Source organism: Lates calcarifer, linkage group LG5 (genome assembly GCF_001640805.2).
Source record: "Lates calcarifer isolate ASB-BC8 linkage group LG5, TLL_Latcal_v3, whole genome shotgun sequence".
Taxonomy (NCBI): domain Eukaryota; kingdom Metazoa; phylum Chordata; class Actinopteri; family Centropomidae; genus Lates; species Lates calcarifer.
The window spans coordinates 20,447,784-20,468,725 of NC_066837.1; the positions used below are offsets into that span (position 1 = coordinate 20,447,784).

The window sequence follows — 20,942 nt, forward strand, 5'->3', positions numbered from 1 at the left end:
ACCCAGACAGTCACTGTACAATCACGGCACAGATCTGGTAGTAAAATGTCAATTTGTCCTGACTGGAATGTTGCTGCTTCCTGTGTCCAAGGACAGATCACAGACACTGTCTACCACTGATAAAGTGCATGCTATTCTGCAGACTCTGTTATCAATTTCACACACACATTCAAACATCATCTTAAACATTGGTGCTGAGGTCTCTGGAGCAACATTTTGAAAAAAGAAAGAGGGAGCAATTCCTGATAGTGACCTCGGCTGTTGCGGAGCAGAGAAAGATCGTCTCTCTAAAATAACATCTTGTTGATGACTCCACTGTGCTGACTCAGTCAAAGCAACCTGAAAATAGGAAAGTGGGCTGCACTGAACTCTGTACTTACTTGAAGTGAAGTCACACAGACACATTAACTTTGCTCTGAAAAGATTTTCATTTAAATTCAGCACCCATTACTCTGACGTGGGAGGTACACAGGGAGCAATCTCCATTTTCCAGTTGACCATGTTTACAAAGACAGCCAGGACAAAAAGAAAAAGGAAAACATGTTACAAAAAAACATTACTACTGTATAAAATGGAGGATAATAAGACAACGAATTAAGGGCATTACAGGACAGAGTGCAGGAACAGTAAACAGCAGTGACGTAACTGCCAACCTTAGTTAATTGCTGTAGCAGAACAATCAAGGTTCTTGTTGTTTTGGCTACCGTCTGCTCTGTTAGCCCAGAGGTACAGTATGTTATGCAATGGTTCCTAAGCATGGCGTGGCCTGAAAAGGAGAGAGATAAAATTAAAAGAAAATATGTAAAATAAGTATTTTTAATTGTAAAAAATTAAGTAATTAACTAATTAAATTAAGTAATAACTTTGCATGTCTCTGATTTTGTGGTGTGGGATGTCTTATTTTTGGTGTCTTTCCCATCCATCTTGTTTGTACTAAACATTAGAGGCCAGTAATAGATCTCTTTATTATCTACTATTAATGGGTCTTTACATTTTAACTGGACTGAACAGAGGAGCCAAGGAGTCTGCATTGATTTTTTTCTTTCCTTTTCATTTTTTATTCAGGATGTTTCATTATGTTAACGGGGTTTTGGTGTGTCTGTGCATCTGTGCAATTCATCATAATTGATTTCTAAATGCACAGCGGTCTGACAGAACTCAATCCCATATTCCACTCTATATTTGTCTTTAATCCACGTGAGGGAATGCACTGATGTGGCATGTGGACAGTCGTGATGCAGGAGAAAGCAAACAGAACTGCTGCTGCTGCAGAGTGACGCTATAGGAATAACAGCATGGATCAAAGAGCCCATCACGTGTCAGTTAATAATTCAGCAACTGACGGGGTCAGCGAATGAGATTTACACTGATGGAGAAAAGGGGCTGGGAAAGGTCAGGGAGAGGTACAAGCTTTTTGCCTATAGTGTAACTAGATAAATCACACAGGATCTGCTTTTTTAATGCATTCTGTTTTATGAGATAGTGCAGATTGAAAGTCAACAGATACTTGAATGCTTTAAGAACAGAGTCATGCAACATTTCTGAGGAGAGAAAGGTTTCTTAATACCAAAATAGATGAATGAGATGAAAGATAAGTGTTCAAATACCACAGACTTTTTTTCTTATTTTAACACCAGTTTTTTTTTTTTTTTTTTTTTTTTTTTTACAAAAGTGTAGCTGAAAGTGGAATTGCATAATAGAGGGGGACAGCCTTTCACCACCTTCATATTTTATCTGGCTGGCTGCTTTAAAAGACTCCATTTGATTCAGAAGCTTGACATGTCCGGGTCAGATCTTTTAAAATGGAGACCTCTGAATTTAACTGTGCTGCTTTTTTTCTTGAATGTGCAAGTTTTCATAGACACACAAACACCACAGTCTCTCTATCTTTACAAGGAACCACAAGGACTAAGTTCAGTCCTTATCTGCAGCCCACCACGTCTACCTCAACCATCAACTTTAACCTTAACCTAATATCTATAACCTAAAAATAGCATCACTTCTCAGAAATGCACTGATATATAAGGTCTAAAACACAAATAAGCTCTCACAAACAGCTCACCCACAGCTGGACATGCTCAGATACAGACCAACAAGTTATTTTTCCATCTAGTCTCTACATCAAAATAGTCCACCCATCACACGGCCATTAATTTCTCTGCCGTCTGAATTCATCTTTTGTTGATCTGACTGCCAAGACATTCAGGAATGCGACTTAGTGCTTTTGTTTTTTGTTGCGGTAAATTTAGGGATATGTAGCTCCACAAAGATTACAGCCTGTTTGTGGACCAGTTTGACCAGTCATCACACTGGCTGCTAAGGTGTGTGATGTCAGTGCTGTTCAATTTAAAACAGGATCAGCACCACCAGAAGCATGTACAGACTTGTAAGTGTTAATGTAGGGCTCACCCTTGTATCCAGCTGGCATCAACATAGGAAAAACACACACAAACAAACACAGATATGGTTTGTTACTTGTTACGTTGTCTTACTTAAAAAAATGTCCCTGTTCCTGATAACTCAGGGGATTTAAACCACTTAGGCTGTGTAAATAAAGACAAACAGGCACAGATAAGATAAAAAAAATGAAATGATATGCACACATACACACACACAAGTACCTTTGCTTTCTTTCCATTTTAACAAGGTTGCACCATCTAGTCTGGTGTGTCCTCAAGGGCCTTTGGATGCAATGCACCATGGGAGCTGTGACTTCCTACTGGGACACTGATTAGACCTTATTAGCACTCCCTGGTTGTTCACCCCTGAGAGTTGAGGTCACATACATGCACACACAGGCACAGGTGCACAGTTACACACACACACACACACACACACACTCTCACACACAGAGGTCCACGGAGAGCAGAAATGATAGCCATGTATGCGTAATACATGCTTACACCTCAAACTCAAATCGGATTGCACAAACTCTGGTGCACAGTCATGGAGGGAGTAAGGGAAGAGCGACACCACATGTGTGCTCCCTCAGTTCACAGAAACACACTGTTCTCTTTCACTTCCTCCCAAAGGATGCTCAGTTCAGTAGAAGCAAAGTGTTTCCTGTTCTCGTGTGTGTGGTGTGTGTGTGTGGATGTGTGCTTGTGGCTGTCATCTGATAGCTATAAAAGATAGAAAGTAGAAAAAGATAGTACAGGAGGAGTTAAGGGAAGGAAAAGGAAACCGGTGGGGGTGGGGGTAGGATGACATTTAATAACAAGTATTCAAAATTCAGTTAATCAGAGTATGAAAATAGGTTAAAGGCAGAGGAGGAGAAATTTTGGAAGAGGAAGGGTGAGGAAGACTGTTGGACAGTATTTAGGCCAAAGTGGAATACCCTATAGTAACCCCTGACTGAGTACTCAGAGTTGAAGAGAAGAGACCAGTGTGTGCGTGTGTGTGTGTGCACGCGCCTGTGCGTGACACCACACAGCTGACTCGAGCCAGTTTCAGAAATGGTTTGACTTCTTTGGAATGCAGCAGAAGTACAAAAAGCTCTCACAGCATAGCGACAGTGTGTGTCTGTGTTTGTAAAGTCATTATTCAAATATATCATTTAAATTGGGGTCAATCATTTAATCCAGTTAAGTATTTTTATGTTCTCAGATTGTGTCCATTTGTTATTGATGTATTACATATTATGGTTATCACTCATGATTAAATCATTGCATTCTTTCACTGGGGTTTTCCACTGGTCATAGGAATATTAAGAGGTATAATCCAGACAAGGAAAGTCTGGGAATTTGATAATTACTGGTGCACTGGCATATGCCGGGATAAATTGTGTAACTTGTTTCTTTCAGTCATTGCATGTGACAGTGGTTTCCAGTCCAAATTTTAAGTAAAAAAGTAAAAACCCTGCTGATTGTCCTGGTATTGGTACCAACCACAACATGTCATAGTTGGTTGACATAGTACTTCTACTTTTTTTTCTAGGTTTCAAGTTGAAGGACTTTTTGCGAGACGATGAGACCCTTTCCCACTTCTTGCACCACAATGCCTCACTTCCTCGTCACGCGCTGAAGCAGATAGTGGAGGCTGATGTCAATCTGGAGAAGGTAAACTGTTACAATTTGTAACATTTTTTAAAATAAACTACTATGTATATTATTAGTTTTACAGAAAATAGATAGAAAATACCAGTATACACCTACTGCTGCTTGTATTTCCTCAGTACAAAAGCAGACAGTAGTACAGTATTATATTCCATACAGCCTCTTTGTTGTGTCCTTTTCACATATGAGATAATCATACTCCCATGGCTACAGTGCGCGTGCATAAATCCAGTGACCTTGGCTCAACAGCGTCTGTTGGGCCACAGGACTCTGCTGGGGCACAGCTAAGCCCTTAATACCCAGCAGAAAAATCACTGTGGGTGGGTGTGGAGGCTGTTGGGCACCTAAAACCCCAACTGTCGTCTTTCTCTTTCTTATGTGTTTTTTTCCCCCATCCAAAAAGAAAATCAAATTTTCTGCTGGATATAATTATTTACATTTTCCTTTCATCTCTGTAACCTGACTCCTGTCTCTTCCCATTTCTGTTCTCTTCCTGAGTGTCTGCTCTTAATATCATGCCTCTATTCCTGTGCATCATTTTTTTCTAGCTGAAATGATGATCTGTTTCAATGCAACCCCATGCGCACATTGTTACACATATACACACATACAAATTTCTTCCTCTCCCGTTCATATTAGGTTTATTTGCATATCCCTATACTCTCATTAGGCTACCCGGGTCCACCCCAACAACAGCTCCCATCCCAGCCCATCACAACATCCCTGCTTCGCAGTTGGAGGGCTGGAGTCACATGACCACCTCTCTTCCCTCCTCCCTTCCCTCGTTTTCTCCTCACGTGCAGAGACAGAAGAGCAAAGACAAATTCATGTTACACCATCCCTTTCTCCCAGACATCTATTGATCAAAAAAGAGATAGTACAGACAACACGGTAAAGAGTATCCCATAGTCTAGGATGGTTAACAGGAACATTTTTTAATGACAGGAGTGACAATTGAAGGAAGCTTATTATTGCTGTTCCCCTTGTTATATGGAGTGAAAACAAATTTGTCAGTTGTTTGACAATTATTCTGCCGCAATGAGAGGCACACAAGAAAACCCACAAATAGACAACCATAAACATCTCCCTTAGGAAAAATATGTTTTGAATTGTCTGTTGGATGATGACTATGACTCCCAATCCTCCAAACTGACTGCTGTAAGCCCTGATGTTTTTCTAATGAAAAGATTACCAGCTGTGACTATGTGATAGACATGATGGCATAACACAGACTGGTCAAGGACATTTAGAAGATGAGTTAGTGTGCTCCTCTCTCTCTCTCTCTCTCTCTCTCTCTCTCTCTCTCTCTCTCTCCCCTCCTCTCTATCTCCCTCCCCCTCTCTCTCTCTTTCTCTCACACTGACACTCACACACATGAATACGAACATCTTGACTCTGTCAGAGAAAAGAGAGGCTCTCTCCAGTCCTTGAACGCTCTGATGTCCCAGAAAAGGGACATTTTTTACTCCGTCCGCATGGACGCAGCTGTGCTCTCTCTTCCAAATAATGTGTTTAAGCAATTCTTTCAAACAAGGGTAGCGAAGCATTTTTAAATGACAAAGATTTTTTTTAAATGGTATTTTTATCATCAGAGGAGTCCTTTGGCATAGAGTTTTGATTACATTGCTTGTCAAAAAGCTTTACTGGAGGTATCTCTGGTATGCCCCAGCACTGACATTCGTATCATTTCTTTCCCTCATGGTCACCCTGGTTTATATCTTTCTGAGAGCATCATTGTTTAATTCTCATGGTCAGGTTTAAGGAATGTAATTTTTTTTGGACTGACACACAGTGATAAAGAGTCAAAAACAACCACCAAAGGAACTCTGTGTGTTACTCAACACATATTTATGCAATAGCACTTGTAGAAATGTTCTTTTTCTATCTTTGTTTTTATGCTCCTGAAAGGGAAATAGGGATTATTGACTGGATCATCTCAAAGTATTTACTGGCAGTATGCTCAGCTTTCATGTTGTTTGTAGTATGTTTCAAAGTAAAACATTTATTGTGGAGTATTTATTTAAACTGATGAATGAGCATACAGTAGTTCTATGTTCTCTCACAGTATCTAACACACACGTGCTTCCATAACTCTCTACTCTATTTGAACTGCTGTGCTCTTCTATTTTCTTTGTCCAGGTGCTGACTAAGGGTTTTGGCTTCCATCTCAGAGACCTCTGTAACACCACGCCGTTGGAGGAGTTTGTCCACATTGCTGACCGCAACGTGTCCCATATGACTCAAGAAATTATCTGCAAGTCCTCTAGTGACTGGCTTAACAAGGCCCAGAGCCACTTCCTGTCCAACTTGGACTTCCTTAAGCCCATTCGGGTGAGTATATTTGTTGAGTCACACACATCGAGCCAGATGGTCACATGTGTAGTAACTTTCTGGGTTTGACAGTTCTATCATTGCATGTGCTTAACAATTAGGTTAATAGCAAAGAAGGAACAAGAATTATGAGCAATCAGATAGTCAGACATGTAACCTGTCAGTACACCATCCCCAGATCTCACCAGGACGTTGTATCTTGTCCAACGGCACCAGACCAGAATGACTCTCCCTTCCCATTTTAACAGGAAAACACATTGTATCATCAGTGACCCATGTTGCATCACTGCCAGATAGTTGGGTGTTCTCCAGCAAGATCAGAGTGTCTTTGTCAGGAAGTCAATATTCCAAGAAAATGGAATACCTTTCATTCAGCTGGCAGTCATATTACTATTTGGAAACAACAGCATTCTCTTTTGTCTTTGCTTGCAGAAATATTTTGGATTCATTGCCATTTTATTTGCTCTAAACACTTTTTTTCTTTTCAGCAACTTGGGTGTTTAGAGAATATGAGCTGGGTCATGATGAACAAGTGCACACACAAAGATACAAAACAGAAAATGCAAACACACGTCTACATGATAGATGGTTGTCCCTGCTTCTCAGAGTCTTGCTCTAATTGCTTTTTGAGGTTGTTTTACGGTGACTGCTAAAGGGAAGCCAGAGACTGTGACACTAGTATTATGTGACAGGAGGAATCACTGTTTGTGTAACTCCGGCATGCAATCCCCAATCACAGCCAGACCTGGTATCTATCCATTTAAAGTAAATCCCTGATCCTTTGTCTATTCTGGTCACTACGAAACTTTGTTCTCTGTATCCACTAGTTTTCTGTACTCGTTTCCCCTCCCTGTCCCATCCTCTGTCCCTCCTTTCCTGTCTGTCATCACCTCTCCTCTGCTCATATCTTCCCAAACAGCCTGCCCCCTTCCCATAAAACCCGTGACCTACATGTGAGTCACGATGGTGAAGGGTGGCAAGAGGTGAAAAAAACACAGTGTTCTGTAGTGCTGATCTTTAGAGGGAGAAACAGACGAAGGAAGAGAGGCAGAGAATGTCTTAATAAAACATCACCGTTTTAGTAATAAATCAAGTCTTCAGTGCATAATAAATAACTCATAGCCTTGTTGTGGTTGCTGCGCTGTTAAAGAGATTAGAAAAGCTTTACTCCTGAGTCTTGGTATGAGAATGAAATCAGTTTCTGGCTCATTGTGGACCTTATTCAGCCCAAAAACACATCTTGTTCTTCTTTGTCTATGTCCAAACTTTGATGCAAGAGTGGAAATTCTTTTCCAAAAGATACAAAATTGTGTAAAAAGTGAGGTCAAGAACTTTTACATAATTCAAACTTTCTCCCATTAGTTACTCTGTGTGTGGGTTTATGTGTGTGTAAGACAGAGAGGGGGAGAGAAATCGTTAGTGGAAGAGAAAACGAGAGAGAGCAAATGAGAGTGGGAGAACGCACTAGAGAGCCACGATATCTCTCTCTTCCTAGACGGCTGTTCTGTCTTCAGCGTCGCCTGTGCTTTATCGAGTGTCAGATGTTTCAGCAGCTGACAGCTTAGTGTGACAGATGAGAACACACTCACACACATCGCTCAGAGATTCTCACACAGAGCAGTTTGACAGACAGGAACACAGGAGGTCAAAGCCACACTGACCTGTTGTTCTTTCTCGGCTCCCCTCTTCCCTCACCTTTGACCCAAATGTTGTTCCTCCTATTTCCCTCCCTCCTTTACCACAGCTTTCTTATCCCCCTCACCTTTCTTTGCCTATGCAATTTACTTATTCCTGTCCAGTGTATTATATCATGCCATATGAGAGAAAACACACAAAAAGAAAAATGTAATGGTACCTGTAGAAAAGTTTCAAAATGGATACAAGGTAAAAAATAACATCAGTAATAATAGGATAATACATAGTAAATAACAAAGAAGAACATAAGTAAGATAATAAGACGCTAGCTAAATGAGAAAGCATGTTATATGACTTCTTAATGTTAAGTTTTATTGTATTGTCTTAATTATGCACACTAACCGGAACTACAGTGAAAAATCTCCACAACGTAGTAATGATCCCCTTTCTCTCCAACAGAGGGATGTGAGGTCAGACCCCAAAGTCGTTCAGGAAGTCTCAGCTGCAACCAACAGTCTTCTGGAGAGCCTGGGAGCACTGGCCGTGGAGGTACACAAACAGACGCATACACACATATTGCACTACCCACACCTGGTATAACAGGTACAAACAGGACTACTGAAGTATTTGTTTCCAAAGTTCAGTCTTCAGTAGTAATGTTTGTGAATAAAATCAATTCTTACCAAGAACCAGCTCTTGGTGAGGTTGTTTCATTTATTGGTCGTTTGGTAGTAGGGCAGTTAGGGTCACGGCCATATTGACAATATTAACACATACTGTATATACACACACTGATTAAGAGTTTCAAATCCCAGAAAGCACATAAAATGGCTGATGTGTGCTGATATGGTCCCTGTCATCTTTCAGCCATATTAAGGCTCTTTAACTTTATTCTGCCACAATGACAGAGCGATGCTTTGATTTTCTGGGAATCCTATTCCCCTTTTTTGAAACTAGCATAAAGATGACAGATAACAAATTAAAGTCTAAATCAAAAAAGCCCTGAAAAAAAAATCTTTCTCAAGTGTAGATAAGAACAAACAGGCTGTGTGAAATGCTCCTGTAAGTAGTGGCTTGAAAGCCTTACTCAGCCAACAACCAGGTGCACTGTCTTCACTGTCTCACATACACATTCGTACACACAGGGCATAGGCTCTCATGCATGTGCATTCTCACACACGCACATGCCTGGCCTAAGCTAATGTAACCCAGTCTGAGCGGTAGGAATGTAGTGGGAAATGGGGAGAAACAGCAGTTGGTGGAGCGATCACACACACACACACACACCACACACACACACATAACACACACAGCCCCTTTTCTCTCAGGCTCCTGCTCTGCTGAGTCGGCAGAACATAAAGACCCAGCTGTATGTGTATGAGCGCGCGTGTGTGTGTGTATGTTTGCAGGTGCGATAGCATTTCCTGTCTAAGCAGCTGTGAGAGCATCAATGAGGTTGTCTTCTCTTCTGTCCTCAGCCACTAATGTTGCAACCTTCAGCAATCCTTTTTATCCCCGTTTCGCCATATCAAATTCCTTTTTGCTTGGCACTGTACGAGAGGGCAATGATTTACAAACGTGAACTGGTGAAATATTCAAAAGACAAAAGTGGAAGGCATGTCAGCCCGATATCATTCTTGCACAACATCCTGAATTTCAACATGTTTTTGTTTGTTTCTGAACCAACTATTGTTGATCTTTTATACTCCTGTGCTTATTGTAGTCAAGTGATACTTCAGGTATGACATGTCAACACACAGTGGTATATTCAGTGAAAGGGCATCTATTTAATCGTTGATTATTGTGTTGTTAACCGAAGTCATTCCTCCTCAGTTTGTATTAGTTTGTTTGAAGCAGATTATGTGGGTTTGCTCAGCTGGTTGAGGCTGGCAAAATGGAGAATTGCACTCATGTAACCTCTAATTCATAAGCAGTAATCATCTGCCTGCCTGTGTTTCAATCCAGGGCTTATCACTGTTGGAAGGCAAAAAGAACTGCAGCCATAATGTATTTTCAAGAAATGGCTCATTTTCACATTGTAGGCCATGTGACAAACCACATGAAGATTCTGCCAGTGGAATGAAAATGTAGAAATAAATCTTGTTCGCTGTGCACTTAAACTTCTCCTGAATATTTTGAAAAAGGGCAGAATAGGCCAGCATTTATCTACTGAGCTAGCATCGAGAAACAGACCCTGAAACAAGTTTAACTGCACTTGAAAAGGTGACAGTTTTTATCCCTTTTTTGAACAGAAAAACATGATACTCAATCGCGATCATCATGGTATCAAAAAATAAGATGGACTTGTTGCAGTGTCGTAGTTTTCTTGACATACACATTTTTCCATGTAGCAGCTCAGAGCTACATGGAAATAATGTAAAACTTGCTCATCAATATTATTCAACAGCCATCCATACTGTAAATGTATTGTTGTTAAAGACGAATTAGTTGCACTATTCCTCTCTTAACCTTTTTTCTCTGTTTGTAATCAGATTATTTTGTTAAGCTTGGGGGACTGGCAGTGCAGAGATCTGAATCTGAATAATCTGGACTCCCACTCAATCTCAAGCCATTATAGCACCTTATACTAAGGCTGTTATTTTGATTGCTGGTAATAAAGGGAAAAGAGGTCATTAATTTCCTCCCCCTGACAATCTTGGCTTACTATTAAATACTTTTTTAAAATTATTTATTCTAATTTTATTCAACATACCTCGTAAAAACATTAGTGACACTTATCTTCTTTGTATCGTTTGCCTTAAGTAGCTTAAGTGGTTGCGTAGCAAAGCGGTAGGGAGTGTGTGAATAAACTCAAGTAACCTCTCTGTTCTCACTGGTCACTGTCATCATGGAGAAATCTACAACCTGATATCTGGATAGTCTCTTAATTTCACTGAACCTCTCACCGTTTAGAGTTTACGTGAATCTACAGCAAAAATCTGTCATTTAAATCCAGTACATATTTAACTGCACTTCATGTGATTCATTCTAAAGTTGAGCAGGAGTGAACTCTAGTAACACCAAGACAAACTAATTCTATTCTAAAATCTCACAATCTGCAGGTCACAACCTAGTTTTGATGTAGATAAAATGTGTGATTTCATGTTAATTCGTTTATGATTGGCCCCTGAGCTGCTCTGGTCTAAATAACTGGAGTGGAAATTTGAACTATAGTAACCTCAAACAGGCTCAGCTTTGAGGTTACTCTGGGACGATCCTCCTCTGCTGCCAGTCCGTCTGTGTGTGTGTGTGTGTGTGTGTGTGTGTATTACTCACCTAGTCACACAAGTTAACATGAGCATCTTCCCTCCAGGGAAATGACACATAGTCACACAAAAGTGTTTTCAGCACAGGTGAATTAATACTCAGTGCATAGACTCAACACGCATGCATACAAATTTTCGGCTGGCAGAGTTGTAATTTGGTCGAATATATCTGTCTCTGAGTGTGTGAACATCTGATACTTGAACAGGAGCAAAAAAAAGAAAAGAAAAAGAAAGAGGTTGAGGTTGAGGTTGAGATTCCCTGCAAGAACATATGTAGCATGCACATGCGCACACACACCATCCGGAGACCTTTTTAAAGCATGAATGCACAGACAGCCACACAAGAAAACCACCTACACAAAGACCCAGATATGTACCCAGTCCAACACAACAAACACACGCACACACACACATGTTTATCACAACCAGTTTTGTGTGTGTGTGAAGAAGCAGGAAAGCATGTGATGGTCTGATGTGGCTAAGGGCTCAGCTGCAAAGCAACTGCATACAGAACGATCTCAGAGTGCGTGTGTGTGTGTGCGTTTGTGATCTGAGACGCAACAGTTCTTTCAGTCTCACTTTCTTTTTGTTGGAAAACAGTGTTGAATATCTTGTCGACAAGCAGAATAAGGCAGAATAAGCATTACATGCTGTAGACTGTCCAACAGTTGGTTTGAAATAACACAGAGCTGACAGAGAAAACAGTGTTATTTGTTCTGAAACAGCAATGCATCATGGAGCATCAGGATCTTCTGTGTGTTTGTGCCTCATCCCACCCTTTTATGTGTTTGTGTGCTTGTATTTGTGTGGCAGTGAGTGTGTAACAACTCTAAGTATAACAGTGCTCTACTGAAGGAGCCTGCGGAGTCTTGCCTATTAGGAGAACGACCGATAGTAACCTCTCTTTGTTCTCGCACCTTCCATTCCTGCCTTCTGCGCTCATTTTCACCTCCCGCTCCGCTGCAACCCAATATTTTTCTTGTCTTTCTTTCGTTATTTCTTTCTTCCTCCTTTCATTTCTTGTCACCTATCACTGACCACCTCACATTTTCACCTCAGTATAACATCTGATTTCGTCAGCTCCCATCCCTCACACTCGGGATCCTGAACTTATTGTAAGCCTTAGTACCCTCCTCTGGTTCACGCTTAGGAAACAAAAGCTCCCCTCTTCTTCTGCCCTTCCTTTGTTTTACTTGCACGAAAAACATAAACCCCCTCCTTTCATTCCTTCCTCCATCACGAGTTGGTGACATAATTGCGTGTGCAGTTGACCAGTTTGCAGACATAAACGAGGAACTTGTGGAGACTTGTCTTTTGACCTGAAGTAACCTCTGTGTGAACCAAAATGAACTCACCGCTTCCTTCAGCCTGATGTAACACAGCATATGGCTGTTGATGGGTCAGACAAGAAGAATGAGTTCTTTTGATATTTATTTAAGACAATTGAAGGCCACAGAATTGTATGTAAAAACTATTATATAGTTTTACCACAAACTTGTCTGTTTCCTCCGCTTGGATTGAATTTAATAAGGGATATCTGAACAGCTGGGAAAACAAGAGAGAACTATTTGTGTGCATGTGTGTGTGTTTTTACTGGCAAAATTACAACAACACAACATATTTGGCTGTGTTGAGGAAGACTACTGCTTCTACTACTGTGTAATTAGTGTTACCTTATGTAGGTCAAAAACACTTTATTGGAAATATACTTGGCAGCATTTCACTGAAAACACTCGGGCTCTAACCTTTCAACAACACAAGTAGCAGCAGCATTTTTGTGTAGTGACAAGTACAACAAGGCTACTACAAAGTACTACTCTGCCCCCAATCTTTCAGTATTGAGATTTTTTTTAATACATAAACTACTGCATAGAAGAGATGCAAGCTTTTCAACACCAATAAATACAATATACTTACATACTTTAAGAAGCTCCATTTTATCCTACATCACCATAGTTTCTTTTTATATAGATTACATGCAATATAGATTACTTTTTATATAAATTCCATGTTATAAGTTATCTGACCTCTTCTCTAGATAGAAATGCAAATCCACGTGTGCGCCACACACACACATAGAGGGGGATTGATAGGACTTGGAACAGCAGTCAAATTTATCTTAGCCAGGCAAACAGCTAAGTGCTAAGTGTCTCCACCCCATAGTGCAACACCTGACTTCCATGTCTAGAATACCGCTCATAGTGCAGATGATAACCTTTAATAACTTCAAACCTACAGCGTCAAACACAGACACACACACACAGGGCACATATAAGCTGCCTCTGTTGTGACAGATGATAGTTTTCCAAATGTAGATGCAGGCATATTATTTTCACTTCCCAGTCTATGAGTGAAAGTATACAAGATGTCTGCTTTTCTGAAGGAAGAAACATGTACAGAGCATGTTTGAACACACGTGGTGATATGAGGGAAATATGACATACTGTACATTCAGCAAGCCCATGGTTAGTACAGATAGCCCTTGTTCTGTTGCTGGAAGCTGATGTCATTTAGGATTACAGACAGGGACAGTCATGGATTTATATAATTTCCACACTAAAATAATCTTTCTAGAGTTTTCCCTTGTTAAAAAGTACAACTATTCATATTCATGTACTTTGAATCACCTTAAAGCATGACAGTAAACACCTCTAGCCACAGATTCCAGAATGAAAATATCAATGATCTGAAAATGAGATTGTGTTAAAAAACAAAAAAACAAAGCAGTACTGTGTGCTTTGGAAGATGATATCAACACCCACATGTGGCCATTTTTTTTCTTTTGGTGAAAAGCATACCAGTTTTGAATGTTTGTGTGCATGTGACTGGGCCTGGGAAATTGTGTCTGATATACTTCTGGCTATCTACTAAACATCATTATGGCAATATTTCTGTTTGTGTCTCTCCCCCCAGCTTGCCAGTATGAAGAGTTGGAAGGAAATGCGAAAGGAGATTCTGTATCTAACCGCAAATGCCACAGGCTCTCCAAACCAGATGTACCAGGCTGTGTCACGTATCGTCTGCGGACACCCCGAGGGAGGCGGCCTCAAAATTAAGTCCCTCAACTGGTATGAAGACAACAACTACAAGGCCCTGTTTGGAAACCATGGCAACGACAGTGACAGCGAACCTGTCTCTGCTTACGACAACTCTTCCAGTAAGTGGCCGAAGCTGTTGTGTCTGAAGGTCTGACCTTTTATACTGACTTTTTATACTTTTGTCCGAGTTATTTTTCACAGTCTATAACAATTCAATCAATTCAATTCAAATGACTAAAAATGTCTGTATTTATTCCCCAGCCCCTTATTGTAACAACATGATGCGGAGCCTTGAGTCCAGTCCCATTTCCAGGATGATCTGGAGAGCCCTGAAGCCACTGCTCATGGGGAAGATCCTGTACACCCCAGATACTCCAGCAACACAGAGGATCATCCACGAGGTACAAAAACCCCCTCTTTAATTCTAAAACCTTACAAGAATAATCACTTAAGACCCATTAAATGACTGAGGACGTGTATGTATACGTGTGCTGCAGGTTAATAAGACCTTCCAGGAACTCGGTGTCCTGAGAGACCTTGGAGGGATGTGGGAGGAGATGAGGCCCAAAATTTGGAACTTCATGGAGAATAGCGAGGAAATGGACTTGGTTAGGGTGAGTGGGACACACTGAAATTATTCAAGTACACACATCAGAGCTGTGTGTTCCCAGTGTTTTTCCTGTTTACATTAGGGGTTGAAAGACAGTAATTTGTGCATCTCTGTGACTCTAGCATATTTATGTGTCTGATGTGACTTGCAAAGGAAGCACCATTCATGTTTAGACTGCGGAGGTCACCACCCAGATTACTTTAGTTGTAACAACATTAACAAAATATATGACTGGCTGAAAGAGACTGTTGTGAGTTGAGGTCAACCATAAAACTTAATTAAAACAAAAAATAGAGGAATTGTCAGTGTGGTGTTTGGTAGTCATCTAAAAACATTAAGCAAAACATGAAATGACTTCATTATTTGTTCTCACTCTGGTCAGATCAAACCAGGGACAAGCACCCTAAGTGCTGATTTTCTTGCACACAGGACTACTTGTTCTATCTTGATTACTGAGTGTAAAAATGTGTCTTTTGCAGGATCAGCCATTTACTGTCATGTGCTTAAGAAAAAAATGTCGCTGTCAGATATCACAGGTGTTTACATGGCTTTCCTGGCTGGAGAGATGTTTTTCTTCATATTTCCTATGTAAATTGCATAAGCACCACTTCCACCTAGTGGTGAAAGGTGATATTGACACTCAGCATTGTTCTGCTTTTTGTCAGTGATGCACCACTGAGGCTTTTGATGTGCGTCACTTATTAAAAACCAGTAGTTTAAAGCTCAGTTCCAGTTTTATTTTGTTCTGATGACAGCTTTAAAAAATAAGAGGACTTAAATAATCTTCCATTATGTGCAGTATTTGATTAAATTAAATACACTTGTGTGTCCAGGAAAGAGGTAAATTGCTGCAATAATACAATGATTTTAAGAAAAGCCCCAGGGAGCTAAAAAAAAAAAAAAAAAAAAAAATCAAATGACAGTTTAAAAAAAAAAAAAAGATCACAAGCCATACAAAAATAACACATACACACTAACACACTTAGAGTGCAGCAGTAATAAAGGTCAGAAAACCAAACAAGCCTTAAGGCATGCAGCGATTATTCAGCTGTTTTGTCACTGTTGTTTGACATACATTTTACAGAGTGAGAGTTAATAAGGATAATAAGTTAATATTATCCTAATATAAATAAAGAAGTGGCTGTAAAATGGCTGTAAAAAATGAACACTGAACCACTTGCAAATTTTTATCTGTAATTTTTTTTTATTTTTAATTTCAGTGGGTAATTACACATTGACTCACAGACCTAAATAGATAGTATATAATGATCAATTAAAATCTTCCGCCCTTTTTTGCAGACCCTGCTCCAGAATAACGCCAGTGCTGCATTCCTTAATGCCCAGCTCAGTGAGACTGAGTGGCGCGTGTCAGATGTGTTCAACTTTCTGTCCAAGACCTCAGAGGACCAAAGACCTGCAGGATCCGCCTATACCTGGAGAGAAGTCTTCAATGAAACTGACCAGGCCATACAGACCATCTCACGCTTCATGGAGGTTAGTGTGTTAGTGTAAGACAAAGGATAAGTCACCAAAAAGACAACACACACAAAGTAAATAGCACTTTATAATATAATGATGACAATATTCACAGAATGACAGCAGTGAGGTGTGTGCAGTGATGGATTTTTTCCCCAGGAAATATATTGTATGTTGTGCATAAAATTCCAAGACAATTTTGACTTCAAAGCAAAATAAATGTAGAGCATGGTTTGATATTTCTCTATGACCAGTCCAGTCTATAAATGTAGAAATTATATTACTGTGTAGTCAATAAACCCATATTTGTATGGGTCTTAAGTTGTATCTGTAAAATAGTTATGATCCAATATCTTCCATTTAGGTCAAGATGCAAAGAAAACCTAGGAATAGGTTAAATGCCCATTTAGGTCAAAGCATTACTACATCTTACAGTGTGTTTTATTGTTTCTTAACACACTTTCAACTGCATTTAGATCTCACACAGCTATTAAAACCCTTGAAATCAAATGTCCTTTTCCTTCCCTTCCCTCAACAAATTAAATCATCCCTATGCCGAGTGTGTCACTGCTCTCTGTCTGCGTAATGGGTTTGTATGCCAGATCCAAGCCCTAGCAATAAACAACCACCCCCTAAACTCCTGCCAAATATTAATCAATGTTCATGCCCCAGTGAATAGGCAATTATCACTTATTTATCTGTGTCAGGGGATTTTTTCATTGAGATGTCTGAAGAATAAACATCATGGTTCAGTAGTTAATGTGACGTAAAAGCCTGGTGATGTACCTCTGATATATATTAATAATCACATTACCTAAATAAATAATGATGTTGTCCATTCCACATACTGGTGATGCAGACAAATGTGACAATAGACTGATCTTCAAATATAAGAGATGATTTCAATGTGGTTTTGAATCAACCTCATGACCTTACACTCCCCTCAGTCTACTCTTTCTGCTTACCACAGTGGAAAATGCAATAAATTACGCAAACACAATACCAATCATTTACAAATAGAGAATATTAAACACTAACTTAAGGTCAGTTGGGTATTATTGTCACATGAGCATCGAACCCTGTGAATTATCTTTGGCGCTCTTTACATCTAGCAACACTGCAAACAACCCACTGACCTACTGACTGCACCTCAACCTTTAAGAAGATCATATATAATGTGTGTAAACTGACTTTACTCACACCAGAAACTATGTCAAGGCCTTACACGACTATAAAAGACTGTCACACCCATAGCATTAGGAGCACTCATGCTGTGTTTTCTTAATGCTTTCTGAACTCATTGGCTTCTCACACACTCAGTATGAGGGGATGGGGTATAAGTCAGCTTATGTCAGCTAAATATGTGAGAGGCTAATCTGTAGGAGGTCTCAACAAACCAGCAAAACAACTTACTCAGTGCCTACCCGAAGCACATGAGTTTGTGTAATAGGGTATAAAGTTCATATTTGTGATCTTCTCAACATTATTTGTGAGGAAAGCATGTGATTGTTTTAGGAGGAATTTTTATGACTTGCATGTAAGAGCTGATTAGTTTGTTTTAGAGCTGTTAAAGACATGTCACTAAAAATGAGCTGCAGGCTGATGACTCGGTAAACTACAGAAGCCTCAAAATAAACAGTTATAGTCCAACCTTTACCATTAGGACCATTTTACATTAACATTGAAAATACTAGCGTTTGTCTGTCCCATTACAAAACATCTGACTACATGTCTTTTCCATCCTTAATTAATTAACGTGTTTTCTGACACCATTTACATCTCACTACAGCTAATACAAAAGCACCATCTTCTCTCATCAAACTGATCAAACCATGGTATAAATTCACTCTCTCCCCTTCAGTGTGTGAACCTGGACAAGCTGGAGCCAGTAGCAAATGAGGAGCGCTTGGTCAACAAATCCATGGGTCTCCTGGACAACCAGAAATTCTGGGCAGGAATCGTGTTTCCTGACATCGGCCATAGCAACAGCACTGACCTGCCTCCAAATGTCAACTACAAGATCCGCATGGACATTGACAATGTGGAGAGGACAAACAAGATTAAAGATGGGTAAGGGGTTGCATCCAACTACTATTGAATCTGTGAGCTTTATGTTGCTATGAGACTTATAATTTTCATCTTGCATCGTAGATATTGGGACCCTGGTCCCAGAGCAGACCCCTTCGAGGACCTTCGGTACATCTGGGGCGGATTTTCCTACCTGCAGGATGTCATCGAGCACGGAATCATCAGGGCCGTCACTGGCTCCCAGGAGAGGACCGGTATCTACATTCAGCAGATGCCCTACCCCTGTTATGTTGATGACATGTAAGTGGACAGCGTGGGAAGAAAAACTAAAATCCAGGTACTTACAGTATATACAGGTACTTGAAAAGGTGTGTGACTCATTTCTCTCACTTTTGTTTCACAGTTTCCTTCGGGTGATGAGTCGGTCAATGCCTCTCTTTATGACCTTGGCATGGATGTACTCAGTGGCCATCATCATCAAGGGCGTTGTGTACGAGAAGGAGGCACGGCTCAAGGAGACCATGAGGATCATGGGACTGAACAACGGCACACTGTGGCTCAGCTGGTTCATCAGCAGCTTAATCCCGCTGCTGATCAGTGCAGGCTTGTTGGTGATGTTATTAAAGGTTAGTGTCAAACAGGCACACATACATGTGCATACAGGGCATCATCACACAGGAATGTCAGCAAATGATAGGAAATAAGTGGACATATTCACACTGATCATCAATGATGTTAGGACTCAACATTTAACTTGATAGTCATTCTGTTTTTCCATGACTACAACACCTCATTGTCTAGAAATGTCATCAACATTTGGACATTTGTGGAAAACAAGTGATATCATAGTGCTGTAACTAGGAAACTATTTAACTTTGTTTGTTTTTTTCTCTCTCTTTTTCCCTGTCGCTCTTCTCAGATGGGCAACCTGCTGCCTTACAGTGACTCGGGTGTTGTGTTTCTTTTCCTGGGATCATTCGGCGTTGTGACCATCATGCAGTGTTTCCTCATCAGCACCCTCTTCTCTCGTGCCAACTTGGCAGCTGCCTGCGGAGGGATCATCTACTTCACTCTCTACCTGCCCTATGTACTGTGTGTCGCCTGGCAAGACTATGTCGGCTTTGGAGCAAAAGTTGTTGTGGTGTGTGAAGGAAATTTAATAAGAATCTTATGAATGCATGCATGAATCAGATGGGCATACTCAAAAAGTCTAGTTTATTTTTCTCCACACTAAACTCTCTGTTTCTCTGTTCTCCTCTCAGAGTCTGCTGTCTCCTGTTGCTTTTGGGTTTGGTTGTGAGTACTTTGCCCTGTTTGAGGAGCAAGGGGTGGGTATCCAGTGGTCCAACCTGCTGGCTAGCCCTCTAGAGGAAGACAGCTACAACCTGACCACTTCTATCTGCCTCATGCTGTTTGACGCTGTTCTGTACGGAGTAATGACCTGGTACATTGAAGCTGTGTTTCCTGGTAAGTCATGGACAAAATTTACAATTGCTAAATCAGTGATGTACTGTTAAATCTTGCTAGTACTATGAGTTCTTGTAGATTATTCTGGTGTACAATGATTTAAAAAAGACAATTCTTTGTATTCCAGGTCAATATGGGATCCCAAGGCCTTGGTATTTCCCTTTCACTAGGACATACTGGTGTGGGGAGAAAGAGAACAAGAACATCTCCACCCCTCTGTCAAAGAAGGGCAACGCTGAGGGTACGAATCCTAATCATTGTTATTACTAGAATTTTCACATATAAAGCCTGAACCTTACCTTATTTCAGTGCTAAAACTCTGTTGTCGTTTTTATTCTGTCCACAGCTGTGTGTATTGAGGAGGAGCCAGGTCACATCGACCCAGGTGTTTACATCGAGAATCTGGTAAAGGTCTACAGCCACGGAAACAAGCTGGCTGTAGACGGACTGTCCCTGAGGTTCTACGAAGGACAAATCACATCCTTCCTCGGACACAATGGAGCTGGCAAGACCACAACTATGTAAGATAATACACACTTCATCATACACCACAACTGCAATGGCCCAAAAGAGGAGCTACAACTATCTGAAATCTACTTAGTTGAGGTGATGATTGACTGTTTGTATCCCTGCCTTTTTTCTAATAGGTCAATCTTAACTGGGTTGTTCCCACCTACCTCTGGTACAGCCTACATCCTCGGCAAGGACATCCGCACCGAACTCAGCACCATCCGTCAGAATTTGGGTGTCTGCCCTCAGCACAACGTACTTTTCAGCATGTATGTATATGGTATCAAGAACTCAATTCTTAACATACACATAGCCTCGTGCTCTTTGGTAATTTTGTGACTTTTTACATTGTTTTTTTTGCTTTGCTGTAATCCAGGCTGACGGTTGAGGAGCACATCTGGTTCTATGCCCGACTGAAGGGGCTGCCAGAGGAGAAAGTGAAGGCAGAGATGGAGCAAATTGTCAACGATGTCGGACTCCCTCACAAACGAAAGTCCCGCACCAGCACCCTGTCCGGTCAGTCTAA

At 40.6% G+C, this 20,942-nt stretch overlaps 1 protein-coding gene across 1 annotated transcript in view; it reads left to right on the top strand.

The window, feature by feature from the left end:
- The window catches only part of LOC108885358 (phospholipid-transporting ATPase ABCA1-like), a 38,900-nt gene that overhangs the window by 6,001 nt on the left and 11,957 nt on the right, over window positions 1-20,942 (top strand). The window contains 16 exon segments of the mRNA XM_051070723.1: window positions 3,937-4,058; window positions 6,195-6,386; window positions 8,481-8,570; window positions 14,201-14,444; window positions 14,587-14,726; window positions 14,823-14,939; window positions 16,235-16,429; window positions 18,273-18,481; window positions 18,563-18,739; window positions 18,843-19,065; window positions 19,359-19,580; window positions 19,702-19,906; window positions 20,034-20,147; window positions 20,253-20,427; window positions 20,554-20,685; window positions 20,793-20,932. Coding sequence (XP_050926680.1) covers window positions 3,937-4,058; window positions 6,195-6,386; window positions 8,481-8,570; window positions 14,201-14,444; window positions 14,587-14,726; window positions 14,823-14,939; window positions 16,235-16,429; window positions 18,273-18,481; window positions 18,563-18,739; window positions 18,843-19,065; window positions 19,359-19,580; window positions 19,702-19,906; window positions 20,034-20,147; window positions 20,253-20,427; window positions 20,554-20,685; window positions 20,793-20,932 — 2,697 coding nt within the window.